Source organism: Mycteria americana, chromosome Z (genome assembly GCF_035582795.1).
Source record: "Mycteria americana isolate JAX WOST 10 ecotype Jacksonville Zoo and Gardens chromosome Z, USCA_MyAme_1.0, whole genome shotgun sequence".
Taxonomy (NCBI): Eukaryota; Metazoa; Chordata; class Aves; order Ciconiiformes; family Ciconiidae; genus Mycteria; species Mycteria americana.
The window spans coordinates 12,424,126-12,446,857 of NC_134396.1; the positions used below are offsets into that span (position 1 = coordinate 12,424,126).

Below are 22,732 nucleotides of genomic sequence, written 5' to 3' on the forward strand. Positions count from 1 at the left end.
TATGACAATAATTTGTGTGGTTTGGATGATAAGAGTTATTCCAGTAGATAAGAGGCAAGGTAATAAAAAAAACTGAAAAGTTTTTTTCCACTTGCAGCTTCTCTCCAGATTTAACTGAATACAGAATTTTCCCATTTGGACAAACTTACTTTTCTTCTTTATTAATGCTTTATCTTATTACAACATTTTCCTGCTTCCTGATATTCCTTTACCCACTGCTGTGACCTTGTGTACTCAGTTTTCCTCTTCCTTTGTAAAGTTTTGCTACAGAACAGTAATAATAAATATATTTTTTTACTTATTTATCAGTTACTGCACTCTCTTTGATAGGTTGTTCCTGTTTTGGTACATCTTCTCTCAGCTATCAGCAGTGTCCGACTTTACATACCAAAAGACCTGAGGCCTATTGACAACAGGCAAAGTGTGTTAAAATCTATACAAGTAAGTTGCACTAGGCTGTGTAAGCTCTCTGCTCTGATTAGTGAGGTACTGTTGAACCCAAGACAACTTGTTCTAAAGAAATTCTTCTAAAGCTTGTGTCACATCTTCAGCCTTCTTCTTAAAAGGGGTTGGAAGCCATGATGTACGCCAGTTGCTTCTCCTGGTCAAGTCATTTTAAACTAATTTTGAAAACTGCTGAAACATCACATAACAAACTTACACTTCTGCCCTCTGTGTCCCTGTAGTTGTGCCAGCTGATTTGTAAAAGTATAGTTTATTTTACTGTTACTAATCTTAGAAAAAAAATATTTTTTTTTCCTTTTAGGAAGTACAGAAGCGATTTCCCGATGGAGTACCATTACTAGACCCTATCGATGACATGGGTATCAAAGATCAAGGACTGAAAAAAGTAATCCAAAAAGTAGAGGCATTTGAGCATAGGATGTATTCACATCCTCTTCACAATGATCCTAACTTGGAAACTGTATACAAACTTTGTGAAAAAAAAGCACAGGTAAAAATACAAAACAAAACAGTCTCTATATTTAGCTGAAGAGAGAGGCAGTAATAGTTCCCTTGTTACTTGCTTTTCTTTTTATTTGCAAAGCCCAAATAATCCTTTTTAAATTAATAAACCCAAATAATCCTTTTTAAATACAGTAAAATTATTGAATCTCACTAACAAACTGGCTGAGTCAGTGGTATGCCCTTGATCAATACAGATGGGAAGTACATCTGAAAAGAAAGCTTTTCAGAAAAAGTCATTAGGGATTAGAAGGTTACAGAGGTGCCACTAGAGTCTTTTTCACTGAATAGGCATAGCACAATACAGCGTAGGCAAAATCGTCACAGATAATTGAAACTGATCATTTTTGATATGCTTGTGCAGAGTGAAGTTGAATTGATGGGGCTTATTAGCTTGGGGAGCGTACCATACAAATCATTGTGCTGCTGCTTCCTGAGCTGACTCCCAGCCTGGAAGCAATACACTTAGTTTGTATAGAGTCGCCCTGCTAGACTGAAACTGGTTGTGCACAAAACCAGCTCTCGTGTTTCTGTGCTGCTCCAGAAAACTGGTTCTCCAGGAGGTGCTTCCCAGAAGTGAGGTAGTTCTGGTATGGGCAGCACAAAAGTTGCATGTGGTAAGACCTGATGGACCAAGCAGACATCTGCGAGTGTCTCTGCACTGTGCAGCGTGCCGTCACGATGTTGACAGTGACTGTGATAAACTACAAGACACTGGAGAAGCTCTAATAGAATGAAATAATGCTTTTAGGTTGCATTTGATTGAATAGCTGGTTAGCTGAGACTTAGTACAGGTCTCAGAAGATGAGTGCTCATTTCCCAACCAAAGATTTCTTCTGTGGTTTTTTGGTGTGGGCTGGTTGGGTTTTTTTCCCACTCTGGGTAAATAGCTTAACTTCGCAAATGTGCCAGAGTTTCCTATGGGTAGATGGAGCTGATTTTTTTTTTTAACTTGTTTTAAACCTTCTTCTTAGTAGAGTTAGATGAGTCAGTGTCAACTAGGATGTCCATATACCATCGTTCTGAGGCCTTCATGTAAATTAAAGTGTGTCTTTAAAACACTTAAATCTGTTAAACCAGCAACATGTAATTTCTCTTCTTCTGACCCCCCAGATTGCTATGGATATTAAAACAGCAAAGCGAGAACTGAAAAAAGCCAGAACTGTCTTACAGATGGATGAACTCAAATGCCGCAAGCGTGTTTTGAGAAGACTGGGGTTTGCCACATCTTCGGATGTTATTGAGATGAAAGGACGGGTTGCTTGTGAAATCAGCAGGTAATTGGTTTCTGCGTGAAGTGATTATTGTCATGACTGAAATTAGTCATGTCATGTTTATATTTTAAAGTTCTGAGACCATTAGAAGAAATATTCTTCAGAGACTGTGATCTGTGTCATAAAAGGGAATATACTGATTGAAGCAGTAAAGATAGCAACTTAAGGACAAAATACAGTGATTTTAAAACTAAAACATGGACATGAAAATGCCAAAACAATGGCTATTTTCTTACACAGCTTAGGCAGTAGTGTGTTTTTCATTTAATGTTGTATATTACATGAGAGGGTGGTCTCAGTTTCTATGGTTCCACTTCCCAGGACTCTTAGTACAGAGTCACTCACAAACAAGGGTGTAACGGTGATTGTCAGCAGTTACCAAGTTGCTGACAAGTTTGGAATACAGCTTAATTGCTTCCATAGGGCTGCTGGAAGAAACCTATGGAAGTGATGCATTTTACTGTAATACATTTAGCTGGTACCTTTATATTGAAACATATTGTAAAGATTTCATGGAAACTCATGAATCAGACAATACTTCAGAGTATAACTCAGATTTTGGTAGAATTGTGTATTTTTAAAAGTTACAGTGACTGCTGTACTCCTTGCCTTACAGACAGTGTGAAAGATCCTACCTATATTTGCTCGATATCTAATAACTTTTTTTCCCCTGCAAAATTTGATAGCAAATGGGGAAGCTGAATCAGAAATTTATCATCTTCCTGATTTTCAGGAACTGTTTGCTGATGAGTTACACTTTTCTTTGTAAAAAAAATCTACTTTTTTTACCCCATCCTGTGCATTTGTCTGATAAACTCCAAAAATAAAGGTGTGGTCTTATGAACAATTTGATGTTTTATCTAAATAGTATGTTTGGATTTTGTATCCACATCATGCACTTCCCTTTATAATTCATTATTAAGTCTTTATCGTACAAGTAAATTGAAGCAAGTTTGTTCTTCTTTTCAGTATCTTGGAAATACCCAGTTGAATCTTTTTTGAGCAGCAGCAGTACCAATTTTAGTCCTTTTCATGAGTTGCCTAATTTTCTGGTTCTTTTCAATCTCTTGATGTTCTGTCTGATAAAAACTGACGAAAGCAACTGTTAGTACTAACTTTTATGAATTATCGGGAGAGATGCTTTGTAGTTCAGTAAGAGCTTTTAGTTTCTTTAAAATACTGTCTCGCTCTTACTAATTAGCATCCCCCTTAAAAAGCTAATATATTAGTATTTGGTGTTCCCGTAAGAAAAATTAAGAAGCTGTTGTTTCTTATCTATATTCACTTGCTTCACAAAACAGATTAGTAGTGCTTCATTTAAAAATTACATTTCACTAAGTCTTTTCCCTAAGCTTCCTTCTCTTTCTCTTTATTTTAGTGCTGATGAACTACTCCTGACAGAAATGATGTTCAATGGTCTCTTCAATGACTTATCTGCAGAACAGGCAACTGCACTACTAAGCTGTTTTGTATTTCAAGAGAATGTGAGTTACTTCTTCAATTCATGAATTCTAGACATTCCTGTCTACCAACAGTATTGTTTATAATTCAGTTCCAGCAATGGGTCATAACAGTACAAGCCATTCCACGTTTTTTATCCTTTCCTAAGGTGTTTGACATAAACTCCCATTGAACTTACCGAAAGCATTGCAGCTTCAGGGCTAAAATACCTTTCCTCATGAGTGACATGCCAAAGGTTGTGTAAAATTGCAGTCCTTGTAATGAATCTACAACTGTTTCCTCCTCATGCAATGAAGCAATATTAGTAGATTCTCAGCATACATGCTTGTATTTATGTATGTATACACACACACATCCTTACAATTTAGAATGTAGAATGATTATTTCAAAAAAGAGGCTTAACAATATCTGCTCCTGCATTGTGGGGGTAAGGGTACCATTACCTCTGAGACATACCCATGTTTGGACAGTACCCTGTTGTTTGGACAGTACCCTGCACCTCTTGGTGGAAATGGCAGTACTGCATGGAATTGATACTAAAAGAGCTGTTAAAAACAGACCATATGTTATTAAAAGCAAAACCTTGTGCATTTAATACCAGATGCCATTGTTTTCCCACCTACAAGCTGTATAGAAGTTTAGCTTCATCAGGAAAATACAGTAAAAATAAACTTCAATATGAAATACTACTGCAGATAGCTAGCAAGAAGTTGATTTAGAATCACTCAGGTTGATTCTGAATATGGAAAGCACATTAGCAGCAGATGCTAATGAATTACTTTTGTTAGTAGAAGGGATGCCAAGGTAAGCCATTGTTAGTTAGAATATTGTGCTGCACTCAACGATAGTACTCAGGTCTAAACAGGTGTTTGAATAGCCATACTTTACTGCATAACCACTGGTGTTTAAATTATTAAAAGCATTTGCTTTTTATATCCTAAAGAAAAGCTTGTAACAGTTAAAGTAGTAAATGATCAGCATTTTGGCAGTTCAAAACTATGGAACAGCTAAATAGAGGGGATTTTTGAAGTATACAGAAAGCAGGTGCCGTTTTTTTTTGTACCGTTGGCATACTGTACAGAAATATTTCATTTTCTGATTTAGTTTGAGGAACAAGTACTTGGGGAATTCAGTAAATTTTAGTGTTTGATAACAGGTTTGAGAAGTCATTGGAATAATTTAGGATGGCACTAGCACCCATTGAACTTCTATTTTTGCATTTAATTTGGTGTAGAGCAAATGTATGGGAGCACATGAGATTATTTAATGTCTTCTTTTTCAGTCCAGTGAAATGCCAAAATTGACAGAGCAGTTGGCAGGACCACTTCGGCAAATGCAGGTAATCTGTCCATTAGAAACCTGTCTGAGCTCAGGGTTAATGTTAACATGAGTAAAGAGTTAACATGTACTCATGTTAACATGAGTAAATTACAATAAGCACACAGTGAAGACTTAATTTTGGATCATCAGTGAATTTGGCTGGCACTGCATGTGGTTTTGCAGTGTGCAATAATGGGTTATCTTGTTTGCAAGAAATCTTTATGCTAATTTAGAACATGCGTTTAACAACTTCTATAAGCTTGCTTACTACTCTGTAAGTTGTTAGTGCAGGCAGACTTAATGTAAATGGTGGTTTACTTTCAGATTCTGAATAATTTCACACTAAAAAGGAAACCTCATCCTGTATGCACTACCTAATAATTTGCAAGCCTTTCTACTGGTTAAACACTTAATCTGTTTAAGCATATTATAAATGTAAACTATTTTATTTTAAAGGAGTGTGCAAAAAGAATTGCCAAGGTGTCAGCAGAAGCAAAACTGGAAATTGATGAAGAAAATTACTTAAATTCTTTCAGACCCAACCTAATGGATGTTGTGTATACATGGGCAAATGGAGCTAACTTTGCTCACATCTGCAAAATGACCGATGTCTTTGAAGGTATGTTAATCAGTTCTGCTCTAAGAGGTGTGAGATGGTAATTCCCTAACATGGAATAGTAATTCTGAATAACCTTACAATAGATCACAAAATTTATTAACTCAGATGTATTCAAGTATCTGCACGGCTGAAACTAAGTGGGAAAAAATTGTTTACAATATATGTAAATTTATAGTTACGCTTTTGATAATTTAGAATTTATAGACAACTTTTTAAAAGGGCTATCTCTGCATTTTAAAAACTTTCTACAGAACTCAGAAATCCTAAGTAGTGCAACAAAAGAGTATGCTTACCTTTGCTAGTTAGAGGGATAACTATGATGTTCCAAATGGTTGCTATTAAGAAGTACAGCTCATGTGCTTGTCCTCATTACAGTTAAGTGTTTTATTTACTTGGTGAATTGAAGGTTCCTCCTGCTGTCTTAATGATGACAGAAGTGAGAGGTGGTAACCCAAGTCTCTGTTTTGGATGGTTCATCACAGCAGTGCAGTGCAGATATTTGAAAAGCCTAGATGTAACCTGTCACCTGGCTTAATTTGGTTCCTAAAATTGGAGTATTAGAAACTGCCCCTGGAGGAAGGAGACTTAGTTTTCATTATTTTAGAAGTAGGATGACTTAAAGCCCAGAGACTTTGTAAAAAGACAAACATCCACCTGAGGGTCAAACCAGAATGAAAAACCTCATTTCATCTTTTACCAGCTATGTTGAAAGTTGTGAAGAACAGTAGGATGGGTGCACTAGTCTTACAAGTCTGTGTGTAGTGACTGATATTTGAAAGTCCGTTTTTGAAGTTAGTACTGTCACCATTTCTTGCGTCTCTCAAATGCTTTTTCCTTGTTTGTATGTACACAGTTGCAAATGGGAGCCCTCACAACAAAGGAATTAATGCACTTCAGTAATCTAATGCATAGACCCAGGAACTTTCTAAAGCAGGTTGCCTGCGGGCAACAGGAATCCTGGCAGTGTTTGACTCTGCATTCAGCAGATTCGTCCTATTGCAATGAATGTCTGAGCCTTACATCTGCTTTGGAGGCACCTTGAGTAAGAGGAACACAAAAGGAAAAGCAGTAGCTGGCATATGTTTTTATGTGGGCACTTGACTGTTCAGAATACACAGGGCAGTAATGTTTTACATTTACCGTATTTGGGAAAAGGCTAGTTGGACAGCTTTGTCCTAGTCAACAGTGCTAGCTCCCTCAAAATTAGATCTTACAGGCCTATTTTGAGAAATTCAGCTCTTGTGGCAGGGGTTGACGCATGATTCTTCCCTTAACTTTTAATAGGCTGGTTTTCTGTGCATTGTCCAAAAGGAAGAAAAGCACTTCAGACATCCACCGTCAGTTATGCTTACCTTAAATGCAGTGTGGTATTGCTAAATCCCACGGCAGTTTGCCCTGGTTAACCAAGTCGCTATAGTGATTTCAAAGAAATTAAAAACCAGAATACAAAAAAAAAAACCCCAAACAACAAAACACAAACCAAAAACCACAGCATCCTTATTTTGATCTTAAGTACAATTTTTCATTTTTGGTATTGGTGCTTCCTGTCTTAACTGTCTTAATTGCGATAGAGGTTGTTACCATGAGGTACAGCATGATGGCTTATTAAAGCTCTAAAAGAAGGTATCTTTTTCCTCTTCGCCTTTTGGGCAACATGGAATTAGCAGTAATGAGTTGCTGCTATTACAGGGTGTCCCAACTTCACTGTTGTGCACCAGTTTTAGTAAGGAGGCAGAAAATTGTCCAGCCATTAGAGAGTGCATTGGAAGCCACCACTTTTTTTAAACTAGTTTTTCGTCACACACCCCCCCCCCCCCCCCCCCCCAACTTATTAAAAGTGCTCTCTGAAAGATTGTGCTCTTCATGAATGAGAGACTAATGTTCAGTTTTACGCTGCCATCCAGGCTAACAGGCACTAGCAGAACTTTTCTAGAGAGAAATCTTGAGTCGATGGCATGCTTCCACTCTCACAAACCTAAAGGTAGATGGTGTTCTGCTATTTTATTAGTATTGATGGTCAAGTGTCTGAAACCCCTTTTGGGCGCAGTTATGAGTAGTGTGAAAGCTTGTAGTTGTGGTACATAAATGGCTGCATTTTCAGGTTGCAGCATAAGCCCAAGTGCTCCAAGAGCAAGTGTGCTCGCCACAGCTTTGGAGCAGTGTTGTTTGGCTAATGAAGATGAGTTGTCATTAAGCTGAAATGCGTGTGTTGGGAAGAAACAGAGAAGCTTTTTAAAGCTCTAGGGAAGAATGGTAAACTGAGCTAAGTATCCTGTTAATCAATTCCAGAGCGACTGTTTTGGTTGGTGGAAGTGTGTATAGACAATAGAAATTTATTCCAAAAATGCAAACTTATTTCTTGCACAAAAAAGTATGTCTGCAAGAACCCCAGCTACGCTGCCTGTAAATGAGTACTGCCTAGAACAGTTGTCAGGGTTGGCCTTGTAAACAGAGACAAGCAGGATCTTTGAGAGCTGAACCGGGGCCTGCCACAATGCAGCGTGGCCATGCTCAGGGGAGCTGCCCGCGGTTCACTTGCTTTGGCTTTGTACTTTGTGTCTAATAGACTATGTATGGTTTTTTTCACCCCATGTCATTGCAATAGGTTTTACAGACTGCTGCCCTCACACAACCTATTCTTACTGTAGAAACTGACATGGCCTACTGGTACCATATGCATGTGTTTTAGAAAAGAGAAGTGTTATTTTACTTTTCTTAACTTCTCACTTTCCCAACAGCTTTGTAGAAAGTTCTTTTCATATGGACAGTTTTTCTTCAGATACTATGCCTTGTCTAGAGCTAGTATTTTACTGAACCATAGAAAGGCCATCTAGTCCAGCCCCCCTGCACTGAGCAGGGACATCTGCAACTAGATCAGGTTGCTCAGAGCCCCGTCCAACCTGACCTTGAACCCATCCAGGGATGGGGCATCTGCCACCTCTTGGGGAAACCTGTTCCAGTGTTTCATCACCCTCACTGTAAAACATTTCTTCCTTATATCTAGTCTGAATCTACCCTCCTTTAGTTTAAAACCATTACTCCTTGTCCTATCGCAACAGGCCCTACTAAAAAGTCTGTCCCCATCTTTCTTATAAGCCCCCTTTTAGTACTGAAAGGGTGCAATATGGTGTCCCCAGAGCCTTCTCTTCTCCAGGCTGAACAACCCCAACTCTCTCAGCCTTTCCTCATAGGAGAGGTGCTCCACCCCCCTGATCATTTTTGTGGCCCTCCTCTGGACCCGCTCCAACAGGTCCATGTCTTTCCTGTGCTGAGGGCTCCAGAGCTGGACGCAGTGCTCCAGGTGGGGTCTCACCAGAGCGGAGTAGAGGGGCAGAATCACCTCCCTCGACCTGCTGGCCACGCTGCTTTTGATGCAGCCCAGGATACGGTTGGCTTTCTGAGCTGCATGCACACATTGCCAGCTCATGTCCAGCTTTTCATCCACCAGTACCCCAAGTCCTTCTCCACAGGGTTGCTCTTAGTCCCTTCATCCCACATTTACCCTATGACAGTTATTTTGCATACCGTAATTTTGACTGTAGGTGTGACATGATGCTGGAGGAAATGACCAAAGAGCGTACTGTTTCTGTGCTGCTAGAAGAGCATAAGCTTTAGGGTCATTTTGTGAAACTTGTTACAGTGACTTGGGCCGAGCTGAAAAGTTAAAAGAGGAGATGAATGCATGACAAACTACAGTGGGTATTCGGTTGCAGTGTAGGAGCTATGTCAAGACTGAGCTTGTATGCATTACTGTAAGCATGCAGCCGATTGGTAGAGTGGTCCATAGGCTCAAGTGGCACACAAGTAGTAAGGTAGACCACTTACTGTCTCACTGGCTCTGCCAACTAAAGAACTAAGGGCCATCAAAAAAAAAAACCCCACACACAACTGTGTGTGGTGGTTCTTGAAGCAGCAAACTTAACCTGTATGGTTTTTGACGGAAGTCTTAAATACTTGAAAGAAAAACCCACTAGGAATTACTAAACAGCCCAGAAATCCTCTTACTAAATATTAGTTAGTGGCTATGAAGATAGTAGAGAGAACAAGAACAGGACAAGCATTGGACATAGCTTCAAGGAAATTCCTGATGGAGAAACTTGACTGTTAAACAGAAGCCAAGCTTAAGACATATGGCTGTTCTTACCCAGTCTAGATAAATTGAACTGGGTTGGAGAAGGAACTGGTGCTTTGTTCCAAAGGGGGCTCAAGCAACTGAATTATTGTGACCTGATGTGGCAGGAGATACAAAGTTTTCCCTCACTTTTTATACAGGTAGCATAATTCGTTGCATGAGAAGGTTAGAAGAATTGCTTCGGCAGATGTGCCAGGCTGCAAAAGCCATTGGAAACACAGAGCTGGAAAATAAGTTTGCAGAGGGTATGTATTTCACTTCCACAGTGTAAGAAGTAATTCTAGAAAGCATATAAAAGAAAAGAGGGGGGGTGGTGGTGGTGGTGTGTGAATGAATTGGTAATAGAAGCTTCTGATACTGACTTCATGGTAAACAGCATCATTGCCCTATTTCCAGATAACATCTATGTGATAAACTTTAAGTTAAAGAGTTAGTATTTTGATGCATACTGACAGTTTAACCAAGTTTTTTACTGAAAATGGATGTAAAATTACTTCCGTTTACAACTTGTAACACTTTCTCTACTGTAAAGTATTACATGCCTGTAACTGTACTTAAAATAGTGATTGTGTTAGTTATGACTGCTAGATATTAATAGTTTTCCTTTTCAACAGGGATTACAAAAATCAAGAGAGATATTGTGTTTGCTGCAAGCCTCTACCTGTAACAGAAGGTATCTTCTAAAAACAGTGCTAGATTCACATTATGGAACAAGTTCATCAGCTTCACATGCTACTTCCATCTCAAGTCATTATTTCTTTTAATGGTGTGTATTTAAACCACAGTTGTTTCAACGAGGCATGTACAAACAGCAGTGTATGTAATATAACTGTTACAATGTTTTCAATAAAAATTTACAATTCGAATAGCTTTTTTCTTTTAAGCCAAAGCTTGAACCAACAGAAATTTAAAGTTTAGATATACAATAACTGTGGTAGATGTTACTATATACAGGTAAAGTGAGCATCCAAGAGCAGCAGCAGTCTCTTAAAAGGCATTTACTTATATTACATAGTTAGACTTGTGAAATTTTGTTTTCCTTTGAGAGCAAGACAGGTGAGGTGGGTCATTCTTCATGGTTGATGATTGCTGCCAAAGTGATTTCCATTTGTTGGAGTCTCATGTAGGGTTGTATGGGAATCTTCTTTTGGTTGAAATGTACATCCTCTCACTTTGAAGAAGTCAGACACATACACAACCTAAGCGAACAAATTCATGTTAAGCTCCTGCACTTGTAAGTCTTTGAAACAGTGCGTAAATGCTTTTGCAGAAGGTAAATTCCATGATCAAAACTAATAAAAAGTTTAAACATTGAAACAGTAGAAAATTGCTATTAAGTCTTATATAAAATTCTGGCATCTGTTCTTTCAATACCTTATTCTCCAGCTATTACCCCCCCTCCCACTGACCCCTTAGCCACTGATGGTTTAAGTAAAATTCAAGGCTTGTGTGCTAACTGCTCTAACTGCCCTATCAGGCACTGCTTCATTACAATAGCCATAGCCTGAACAACTCTAAATGAAGGAGCAAGATATGCTTGCTGAGGGCCCAGATCACACATATGGTTAAATTTATTCTGTAATTTATTTAGAACAGCACAGGAGAGCCTGTGCTTTAGCTGAGGAAGAGGATTCAACAGTTAGTAACTTCCTCTCTGGAGTGTCAGTCTCACTTGCATTTCTGTAAAAGCTGGTTAACCAAGCTTGGATTCCTCTCCTTGGCAAGGTTCACAGGAGCTCCCTCCCCAATACATGTGCCTCACCCACAGCTCCAGCAGCTGTAAGGCCAACTCTACCTATGTTATCCTTTCCTGCATTCCTTTGAACATACCACCTCACTTCTTCACAGCTACTGACTACGAGGCAGGTGCCTTGATCCAGTTCTGCAGCTTGCTCTCTTCCCGCTGCCCACTTCACCATACTAGTAGACATGCTGGGTACAGTGCTGCATGAAGTGCAATAAATGAGAAGCCTTCTCTCATGCTCCCTTCCCTTCCTGTACCACCTCTTCCCCTCCCACTGCAAACCCGAGAACTGCAGAACACAGTTTAGGGCAGCAGCAAAAACTATTTTCCACAGAGGGCTGGCTGATGAGCCAGCATGCTGCTTCAGCTGCGTACCAGATGAGTTTCAGCTTCCACTTAATGCTGAATTCACTTGACTCAATTTAGTGCTCCATTTGCAGCTGCTGCCCCAGCATGCTTTATCTCAGCTTTCTGTTTCTGGAGGTGAACTCTTCAGTTCTTTCAGATAAGGGTTTGGGGGTGTGTGTGTGTGTAGTATTTTTAGCAATCATTTCCTCACCTTTCAACTCCGTTCACTGTCATGCCACTTTCTACTCATTCTTGTATTACCAAACACCTCTAAGATATCCTCTCAAACATCCAACACCCTTCACTAAACTTGTTTTCCTAATAAAAGTGCCCTCAGCTCTTCAATCCCTGATGTTTCTCATTCCCTGCAGTCCTTTTCTTAGAAAAGGAGACTGTACAAAAATGAGGTGTAGGATTATGTTTTAGTTAACATGCAGCCATTTAATAACAGCTAATGCAGTATGTAGGGTTTCCCAGAGCTGCTTGAAGATTTGTTTTGATGATTGACTGCAACAAGTAGACAAAGCTTTGTCTTGAAATGAACCATACCCTTCTGACTTCCAGCTGAGAAAGAGTAAAATCTTGGAGGTGGTTCTTACAGGTGAGCCTCAGTTCCTGATAACTGAATTCCTCACTACGATCTCAATTAGCTCTTGTCTCTGAACCAGAAGTCTCTCTGATCTGTCGCTTCCCACGGATGAATCAACCATGGCACTCTGGTGACAGCCAGCACAACTGCTGCCACTAAGTCAACCAGGCCTGCAGCTCCAAGCTTAGCTGATTCTCTGTTCTTTGGGATAGCTTTTCACTCATCAGTACAACTAAGCTTCGCATGCAGGTTGTTGCGAACACCCTTTTAGCAGTCAAAATGCACACAAGAAGTGGTGAAGAGTTTTAGTTTCCCATTGGACTGAAAAAATAGGCTGTATAAGCTGGCAGCGGCAGACACTTTCATGCTGTCTTTGTCCCTATCCTTAAAGGCCTTTTTTTTGCCCTGCTTATCTCATACACAGTTCTCCTCTGCTGTTGTACTTGAGATTTAGAATTTGGCTAGAAGCAAAAGGTATGGTTATATAGAGGCCCACGTGGTTTTGCAGTTGACCATTTCCATCTCGGTTATTTGAAAAGCTCTTGGGCACAGACAATTTCATTGTTGTCTAACAGCTAAAACAGCCACTTATCTCATCATTGGCCCAGAGTTTGCCTCACTCCCCAAAGTACTATTGCTACACCCAGTTCAAGGAGTTGTTTCCCCTCTCCAGCAATTTTCAAAGCATTACAAAGACAGGTCTGCTCTCCTCTGAACACAGCCTGCAATTCCAAGGTTCCGTTCACAAAAGCAGTGTTTACACACACACCCCCCCCAGGAACTACTTACAATGAGCACAGCTACCACTGCTCCCTGAATGAGTCCTGTTAAAACATCACTCCAGTGATGCTTGTAATCAGACACACGTGAGAGACCCACATAAATAGATGCAGCAATAAGACCAAATTGTAGAGTAGGACGTACAAGTCTTGCCCAGTCTCCTTTCATTCTGGCCTGAAGGTAAAGCTAAAAGGAAAAGAAAAATAATTATAAAATGCAGTAAATACAGAAGCAGTAACGTCTGTTGAAAGAGTTGAGTTGAAATTTGTGTTCAGAGACATGATAATGTCCACAAATGTTCCAAGTGCTACAGTCTCACAAGTATGCTAAGGCAGAGTTTGATAGTCAGTGTTGATCTTTGTTTTATATAAAACTATGTAACACCATCATATAGATACTAGCTGTATTTGTAACAATGTGACAAATGACTATTTTCAGGATAGAGGTACTGGTAATACCAGAGCCACTTAAGGCTTAGAAGGAATGCAGTGGAAGTCAAACCAGTATTTTACTCCTGCATTAACTACAGGTGGGTCTTGTACAAAAAAATAGCTGGCAACAATCCAAATTTACAGTCCTCCAAATACAGGGAGCCCCATCTTGCTCTGAGCAGGAAGACCATTAACATCTTCAGTGAAGTTTACATATACTATACATAGAGCTGACAAGTTTTTCACTTTTTCAACTTTTAGCATAATATTCCAGCTGTAGTTAAGCGTCAGAACTAACTTGATATAATGATTGATAACCTCTAGGATCACATTCCTCAGTTGTCACTGGTGTGTTTCACTGAGCTCCATCTGTTCCTAGTCCTGCATCTTAACCATGTTACCACTCTGGTAAGCACCTCAGAAAAAGCATATGTGCAGTTACCATGCTTTTTCTCTGCCCTCAGCTCTGTTGTGTGTATCTATGTTTTTGATGTGTTATCTCAAATTCACAGTATTTATTACTTTCCCATCCAACTTAAAACCCTGCTTTTGTCTCCTTCTCCGGTCTGTCTAGGACAGAGACCCCTTATTTTAGCTATAAGAAGAGGTTCTCCAAATCCAGCCTGTAAACGTCATTGAATTTATTCTGGAACTTGATCCTGTCACCAAAAAAGGCACTATAGTTCCAGTATTTACGGAGAAGAACAATACAGTTGGAAGTTATATTTAACATTTCAAGTATATCTTTCCAGTACCATCTAGGAACTTCAGGTTGAGTACAAAACCTTAATTGACAGTCTTGTGAAATCGTAGAAGCTAACTAAAACTCAGGCCTCAGACACTACGATGGCATGCTACCATTGCCAACTTCAAAAGCCATGGCTACCTTTTAGAAGCATTACATTTACAATGTAAATACAGGCATAGAGCATGCACTGTAAATGCAAAGGTGATACTTTCCAAAGTTAAACATTTGGGGAATGTTTGGTTGGTTTCTCTAAGTAACTTACATAATGATTTTGGCATGCTGACTTTTTCAGCTATAAATGGAGCATCAAAAAGATCAACCGTATCCATAACCGGTTTTCTTTAATAGCAAGGTCAAGGTGAAATCAGACTCTGAAGAAGCTACAGCTAAGCCTGAACTGGAAAATAATCCCCCCCCTTCCCCCCATGTGGTGGGCACTACCTATTTCTGGGGACCTTAATTTCACCACTACGGAAAATACTGTTTAGCCACTTCAAAAATTAGCTGTCACACAATTATTTTAACAAAAGGTGTTTTAATGGTCTTACATTAACACTACTTCTGGATTTACCAACAGTAGACCAGAACACTAGCAGAGTGCCAAATGGAGTAGAGGTGGGTCCAAGGAGCACATGCTGAGAGCCTAAAAAGAGCTGGCTGATGCTGCGATACTGGCTGTTCTTTCCTCTTTCCCTAGTCCCACTAAATTCTGCTTAAGACAGCTAAAAATACTTTGCTGTAATAAAGTTTTTTCCATGTAAGCATTTCTGGTAGTTGGCAAAAATGTATAGTCATATTAGAAAGAAAAAGGGTTATGCAACTGCAGATAGGTGGGAAACCAGGTTTACTTCTGAACAGAGGAAGGAAATTAGGCAAGCCAAACAAAAAGCAAACTTGGAAAGATGCCAGCCCACAACACCAAATGACCAATAAAATAGTCTTTGAATCTCCCTTACACAGCAGGCATTCAGATTTTCTTTCTGCTTGACAAAGCATCAAACAAGAAACCTGGATTTAACATCTGTGTGAAGACTTAATTTCCGTACTAAGAGAGTACCTCCTAGAGAACCTCCAGTCATAGAGAAGATCTGGAGCTGCTTTATCACCTGCAGAACACATGCAGGCTTCATCAGTTCTAGGTGCTTCTTCACACCAACTCCAGTAGCTGCACAGGAAATGCCCACAGCCCTTCTTGCACCTTCTACCAGCAGATGGATTTATATTATTCTAAAACTAGGTGTGAGAAGGGTGAGAAATCATACCACAGATAAGTGTCAGTGTGACTCATCACTGCTGTGTTTAATTTCAGAAGTAGCAGCTGTTCTTCTGGTTACAATTGTTTTTCTGTTATTTTTTTGTTCAGTTGAGAGTAAATTGCTTATTAACCAGCTGCTGCAATGGCAAATTCCATGTTATTTTTAAGCAGGTAGCTTTTAATAGGCTCAGGCAGTCATGCTCCCCTGCAAAGATCCTTCTGACTACCATGACTCACCCTTAGAAAGACAACAGCGACACGTCTGGGCTAACAGGCCAGCAGGACTGCACAGGAAAATAAAGCAGCCAAAGAGAGGAAGGAGCTTTTGCCTTATAATTCCATTAAACAGAAACTAAGGTTGATACCAGAAGTATGCCCAAGAGTCCTTTATATAGTTTTAGTCCTTATATAGCATTATATGCACAATATAGCCATGTCCTGGTGTTACGCTGCATTAACACTGACTACTACTTTGACCCTGTTGACTAACAGAGGGCAATGACTTCAGACTGTTTACAGAACCCCTCCCGATATGCACAGCATGCCTCAGGTTCTTTTGCTCCTCTTTGAAGTCATTTACAGCACAGGCTTAAAGGAGGGAAACAGAAGCAAATCCCTGCCTGTCTCCCCACCCAAGTCTCTTTACTAGAAAGGAATAAGCTTTACAAGTAAAGCTCCTAATTTACAGAAGCAGCAGGAACTTTAGGAAACGTCATCTGGTTAATATTACTGTAATGCCCCTGACCAGCATTTCACTTGTTGCTGAGAAATACATTTGTGAGCCTATGAACCCCGCAGGAGCATCCGGAGCTGTTCTGGTAGCAACGTGCTCCTAACAGTGACAGCTATTTGGCCATGCTAGCTTCCCTGCTATCCTGTTTCTGAGCATCTGTCTGATTGTTCAGTAATATCATTCAGCTGTGATCTAGTTATCTTCACCCCTCCGTCCTGCTGTTTCTCATGTTTGTTTGTTTGTTCTTTTTAAAGTGCACAAATAGATCTCAGAAACTCTCTCCTAATGGGATTAAATAATGTCCAACTTTTTTCCCCTACTAGCTAATGCTTACTCTATAATGAAAATATGTTCTCTACACCACACACATCCTGAACACAAGTTTCTTCTTAATCTATGGTCTAGTACTTCATTTCTAAAAATACACACAGGAATGAAGAGAGACTCACAGCTACTTTGTGGCTTCTTGCAAGCAGCCACAGACATGAATGGAAGGGTCCCTGCAACTGGAGAATTACTTGCTACTCTTAATGCTTCTAGCATAGCTTTCAAGTATTTGCTCTTCCACCAAAGCAGTATTAATATACATATACACACATGCCTGCCTACCTAATTGTAAAGTACAGTGCCTTTTATTTCCTAGATGCTCTTTTGGAGGTGTAACCATGCGACTTCACAAGAAAATTTCGTAAGAGCTAACATCTCACATCCCTAACCTTAAGGGCACAAAATTCTTTTAAATCTACCAAAACCTACTCACTCCACTAACTGAGGTCGTATTTCAGATATTTAGTTTCCATATTTAAAACTCCTCAGTCATTTTTCATTCAATACCTTCTCAGCTTTTTTCCAAAATCCTATTACACAAAAATTCTGTACTGCAAAATGTTTTGCCTATTAAGGTATGGGAAATCCTCCTCCACTTTCAGTCCTTCAAGAATGAAAGTCAAAAGGAAGAAAGTTTTGGGGGTTTTTCCCCCACCCAGGAAGAGTTTTACTTGTACCAATTGATTTGTTCTGTCACTTTTCGAAAAGTTATTTTCTTCAACAGGATTTTGTTCCCTGATATCACAAGGCCCTACTAATTGCATTTCCTACAGGTGTCCTGTTCTGTCCTAAGGAACAGAAGCACACTTTCCCCCTTTGGAGATGTATGTATTTTCCCCTCTTATTTTTGTCTCCTCAATCCTAGTATACTCACATCATCATGAACTTAATAGCAAAACAGAGAGAGAATATAGTTTTCCTAGAGCAAAAACTCCCCTGTGACACAGGGAAATGAGAACGCTTCTCAATTTGTCTGAGTACAAGTAGTAAGAGTCTGGAGGAGAAACAAAGGTCCAGAAAGTCAGTTTTCTTATGAAATAAGCCCTACTTTGAGAGACCATAGTAGTCAATACAAGTTTTGGGAGAGAGCAAGTAAATGGCATTTACTTAGCTTAGCATTTACCATTATTAGAAAAAGCTCTATGGCATTACCGTTTTGCTCTTAGCAGGCACAACATCCTACTGCAGTTATAATTAGTATTTGTATCCATTATTGACTACAGTTAGAGAAGCTCATACTTCGAAGCAAGTCTCCTGACCCAAAACATCCTGAGAGCCACAAACAGTAATCAGTGCTGTGGAAATCCACCATAAGGATTCTTCTCAAACCAAGAAGTTCTGAAACAGTAATGCATAAGCCACCTCAAAAGTGTGTGTACACATGTATGTGGCTGGCTTTGGGATTTCTGGGTTGGAGGGAGGGGATATGGAGGTACTGTGTGTTGGTGGTTTTGTTAATGAGGCAGGGGTGGAAAGAAGAAAGGAAAGCACAGGAGGCACCAGTGTTTGAAAGTCTACAGAAAAAACAGCCTCAGAGTAACTAATATGATAAAAGATGGGGCAAAATTCTCCAGGAGACCTGAGGTTAGGAATAAAGGCTGAGAATCCAGGCACATTTATAGGATAGGAAGATTCCATTTCTGCGGATAGATAACCCAAGGACATCCTTACAGGACACAATCCCCCCCACTCCTAAGACACTGAAGTCTGCCATTAGGAAGCTGAGTAGATGCACAGAGACCAAAATAACTATCCACCCTCCAGCTCCATCAGTAAATAAGCATCATTGCCTTTCTGCGATGAGAGGGAACTCCAGTAACCACAGTACTACACACTTCTACAAGACACAGTTTGCACCTGAGTATCTCTGACACAAGCAGTTATTCAAACAAGATTCTCCAAAAGAATGAAAGAGCTGAGACACTCACCCTGGATTCTGGCATAATGCTATAAAGTAACAGAAAACATTTAGACAGATGGATGATCTGCCATCTCACTGTTCCAATCCTGCTAAACAATCCAGCAGTACAGACCAAGACACCTCTGCCCTGCTCAGACTAGGCAACAGGGGAGAAAAAAGGCCCCTTCAGAGATCTTCCAAGCTTTCTACTTCTGTGAAGGTTTGCAAAATAGCTCTTCCCTTTCTGCATGTTACAGGAAGCTTTAGAGATTCCTTTGTATAAAAGCTAGTTTGTAGAAAAGCTATTACTCAAATAGCTTTGTATAAAAGCTATTAATCATATTTCAGCTAGCACAAACTCTGGAATTCAAGGAAGTGTAAGAAATCCAGGAAACAGTTTAAAAATTGCAGTTCTGAGCACAAAACAATGGCCAAGAGCCACAAGATGTGCTGAGAAATAACCTGTCATATACAATCTTGTGTTTATGCAAATGTTACATACAAGTGCAGCAGCTTGTTTTATACCTGTAAGCACTGTATCTATGAATAAACACAGAGCTCTAGGCATCAACCAACAAGACACTGCCTACAAACCAGAAATCAAGGTGCAGTTTGTTTCATGTGAAGGTTGATGTTAATATGAATAATGCCTATCCCATGTAATTTTAAACAACAGGCTGACATCCAAACAGAAAACTGTATTATAAAAGCACTACAGAGATGTAGCAGAATTCATGAGTCACTCATGAGCTGGGGTTCTTAAAAAAAAAAAAAAAAAGAAAGAAAAAGGCAACTTAGACTTCAAAGTTTATTTTGCCTTTTTAATGAGGTCTCCTTTTCTTAAGAAATACGTATTTATGATCCCTGGTATATCTGCAATATTATCCATTCTTTAGTTTTATTTTGATTGGGCAGAAAACAAAGGAAAGAAGCAGCAACATTTCAGAATTCATTTTTCCTCTTCCAGTGAAGGAAAAGGATATAGGTCTGCAGTTACTTCGAGGTGGATGTGTATCCAGGCTGCTGTTCAAAGGGATGGTTTATTCCTTTTACTCTAACCATGTATTTCTGCTGACTCCCCTGTGCCAGCTCTGATGTTTGAATAGCCCTATGGTGAGCTGGTACGGGGAACTGGTACACTGGACAGCTGAATTAAGGGAAAAAAACCCAACCAGACTAGGGAGAAAAGGCAGAATACATACTAGTCTGGCCTCTTTAAGACAGCTACATGCTGCTGTCAAAAGGCAATTGATGTGCAAGTGCTGCCTCCTATGCAATGGGAAAAAATCCTGTCTGTTACTAGTAATAGCCCAACTCTCAATTCAATATCAAAAGTACAATCCATCTATTCTGTACAGACATTTCCCACTGGACAGGTACAGTTGTTTTGGTTTTTAATCCTCCAGCCTCAACTTGGCTGTACATTGCAGAAATAATTGTTTATTGACATCATTTTACCATAAAGCAGGATAAGCAGTAATATTTTATTCTATTGCAAATGCTAACACTTGGCTCTTTTCTGATGAGAAAAAAACCTAAATATGTTCCTTCTGCTTGGAGTAAATATTTTTGTGTTGTGCCTACCAAGTTACAGAAACCTTTGCTAGAAGAACATAAGCACTGCAAGGTCTTACTTTCAGCTCAGTCCTACAAGAGCCAATTCACAATAATCTCATCACTACTGACAGCCATGGCTCCCAAGCAATCTATGGAGAAGTTGTTTTGCTTTGTTTGCTTACTATTAAAAAGTCTAAATACCAACATTAAAAGAATACTAGCAGCCCCTACAAGTAGAAGTTCAAGTGTCTCCATACTTGAGCCTCACAGCATGACCAGTTACCCTTTATTTTTTAATCTCTGCTTCAAGTAAGATGCTTGCTATTACCCACTATAGCCAGACAAAACATTTTCAGTAACAAATGTCTTTTCATTAGTTCTTGAAGACTAGGTAGTCCTCAACTTTCATGTGGGCAGGAACACATTAAGGACTGTTCTGTAGCTCTAGTCAGTAGCATCTGGGAAAGTAAGGAAATACTGCCATGCAAACAGACATACCTAAAATACTGTGTTAAAGGCTCCCAGGCTCTTATTTGGGTACTGTTTCACTCAACCTCCAATCCCAACATAAACAATTAAAGTAGGAGATTTCAAGAGCAAAGCTTGACTGGCACATTTAGGAGCATGAGCACAAAAAGCAGCCTAACCCCCACTTTCACTTGTGTTTAGCCTATGGTCTCTCTGCAAAAGAAGGCTGTCAGCCCAGGTCACTGAAATATCAGTTGCCCTCCTGTTCTCGTCTGTAATTCCCTGTGACCTTGGACACACAAGATGTTCTTTCCCAATGAACTGTAGGAGAGCTTGAGAGCTACTCCAGTTACATCATGCAAAGATTCATCATCCCCTTTCATCCCATGTCCAAGCAACACAAACACGTTGCCATCCCCAGAATAGCAGGGCAGCTTGGCTGGGTTTCTGCTGCCCTGTTCTTAATCCTGAGTTAGGTGCAGGCAGGGAAGTGCCCAGGCCAGCTCCGGCCAAGACCGACTCCATTACAGGAACTTGATCCTCAGGGCTGCACTCATTTCTGCCAACTGCAATAGTTGCAGTGGGTCATTCTCGCTACTGAAGACAGCATGCATTTAGCATTTTAATTTACAATAGCTTTCAGACGTAAGTTTAAAAACCATTGACTCAAAACCTTATGATTAACTGCAGCACCTCCCGCTCTAGAGGAAGGGTGCTTGTTCGGTCGCGTGGACGTTGCTAGAAGATGTGTTCAACTACACTCGCCCTCCCATTCTCCAAGCCAAGATAAAATGGTTTTGTTGATACAGGAGAGATTGTGCCAACTGTTTAACTATGGAAGGAAAGGAGTAGCAGGGGGAGGGGATGATGGAGACAATTTGGGATCCAGCATCTGCTGTTAGGTCACTGGGTTCCCACATACTGTTGCAGCTCAAACTCTCTCTAAGTTTCCACATGAAGCTGTTGTTGGCAAAAGCATCCCAGAGATAACAGCTCTGTCTGGACCCAAAGTGACCCACCTAGCCCTGCCAAATGAATCTCAAAATACATTCTCCACCACAGCTTCCTGCCCTGACAATCTGCAAACAGACTTTTTCTGTGGTTTCACTCATTCCATATACCAGTGAGTCAGAGACTAGAAGAAACCATAAGTCTAACCTGGCAGTAAGCTGAAAACCCAGGACGTAAACTGATCCAGCTAGACACAATGGCTTTTTTACAGGTACATGGCAATACACCATCCTGTTAAAAATGCAGCAGTGATCTCTATGCTGTAAGAATGATAAGTGATATACACTACTGCTTATTTAAATAGGTAGATTATATACATTATTTAACACTCCCTAAAGTTATTCAAACCCCACACATTTCTATCATATTATCATTCTTTTAGAACTTGTTAGATAAGCGTTTTATGAAACAGAATACATTCTCCTTACTCTGCAGATGAGCAAACCTCATTTCTCAATGACAGGTGCCACCGTGATTTGCAGTAGGCGCTGCCCTTGCTTCTGTTTTAATGCCAGATAGTCACATACAGCAAGCTAAATAAGACCAGTTCAAGTAGAGATTTTGCACATGAGCACACTGACAATTCAAACATGGTAACAAAGCATAGATTCATTATACTTTGCCATAAAAGGCTTTAAGCAGGGACTAGCTTAATGAACTATGGAAGTACATAAGTTGATATGGTATCAGACTCATTCCTTTTATTTAGATAACCTTTAAAATCTTGACTGCCACATGCATGGAAGGTGAATGCTGCTCCTGTAAGGAACCCAAGACAGACAATATTAAGTAACCATAAATGCTGGGGAACAAAGGTTATTTGTGTCCCCCCAGAAAGACATGAGCCCAAATTACATACCAAGTAAGTATTTCCGTGCCTGAAGTTAAGTCTTAAGTTCTGCTCTCCAATGCTGTCCCACAAACCAAAAGACAAACTAAGGAGAAATGCTTCAAATTCCCAGATATGTGCTTGCTTAGACTATTCCTTTTGAATGGTTCATGTGGCATGATATTATTTCATGTTTCTTTAGCTCTTTTTAAATTCAAGTTATGTATTTTCAATTTGGAA

The 22,732-nt window shown here is 39.8% G+C and overlaps 2 protein-coding genes across 7 annotated transcripts in view; one reads left to right on the forward strand and one right to left on the reverse strand.

Moving 5' to 3' along the window:
- Positions 1 to 10,526, forward strand: part of MTREX (Mtr4 exosome RNA helicase) — a 48,371-nt gene extending 37,845 nt beyond the window's left edge. Inside the window, exons 20-27 of the mRNA XM_075526535.1 lie at positions 331 to 441; positions 767 to 955; positions 2,080 to 2,243; positions 3,619 to 3,724; positions 4,984 to 5,040; positions 5,478 to 5,640; positions 9,913 to 10,017; positions 10,387 to 10,526. Of these exons, the coding sequence (XP_075382650.1) occupies positions 331 to 441; positions 767 to 955; positions 2,080 to 2,243; positions 3,619 to 3,724; positions 4,984 to 5,040; positions 5,478 to 5,640; positions 9,913 to 10,017; positions 10,387 to 10,439 (948 nt within the window). The 3' untranslated portion in view covers positions 10,440 to 10,526. The remainder of the gene's footprint in view (positions 1 to 330; positions 442 to 766; positions 956 to 2,079; positions 2,244 to 3,618; positions 3,725 to 4,983; positions 5,041 to 5,477; positions 5,641 to 9,912; positions 10,018 to 10,386) is intronic.
- Positions 10,516 to 22,732, reverse strand: part of PLPP1 (phospholipid phosphatase 1) — a 66,102-nt gene continuing 53,885 nt past the window's right edge. For 5 of the 6 annotated variants that reach the window (XM_075526540.1, XM_075526539.1, XM_075526536.1 and 2 more), the window contains 2 exons: positions 13,243 to 13,419; positions 10,516 to 10,971 (listed from right to left, as the gene is read on the reverse strand). In XM_075526540.1, coding sequence (XP_075382655.1) covers positions 10,846 to 10,971; positions 13,243 to 13,419 — 303 coding nt within the window. In that variant the 3' untranslated portion in view covers positions 10,516 to 10,845. Of the gene's footprint in view, positions 10,972 to 13,242; positions 13,420 to 22,732 lie in introns of those variants that run through there. The other variant, XM_075526541.1, reaches the window with a different exon arrangement.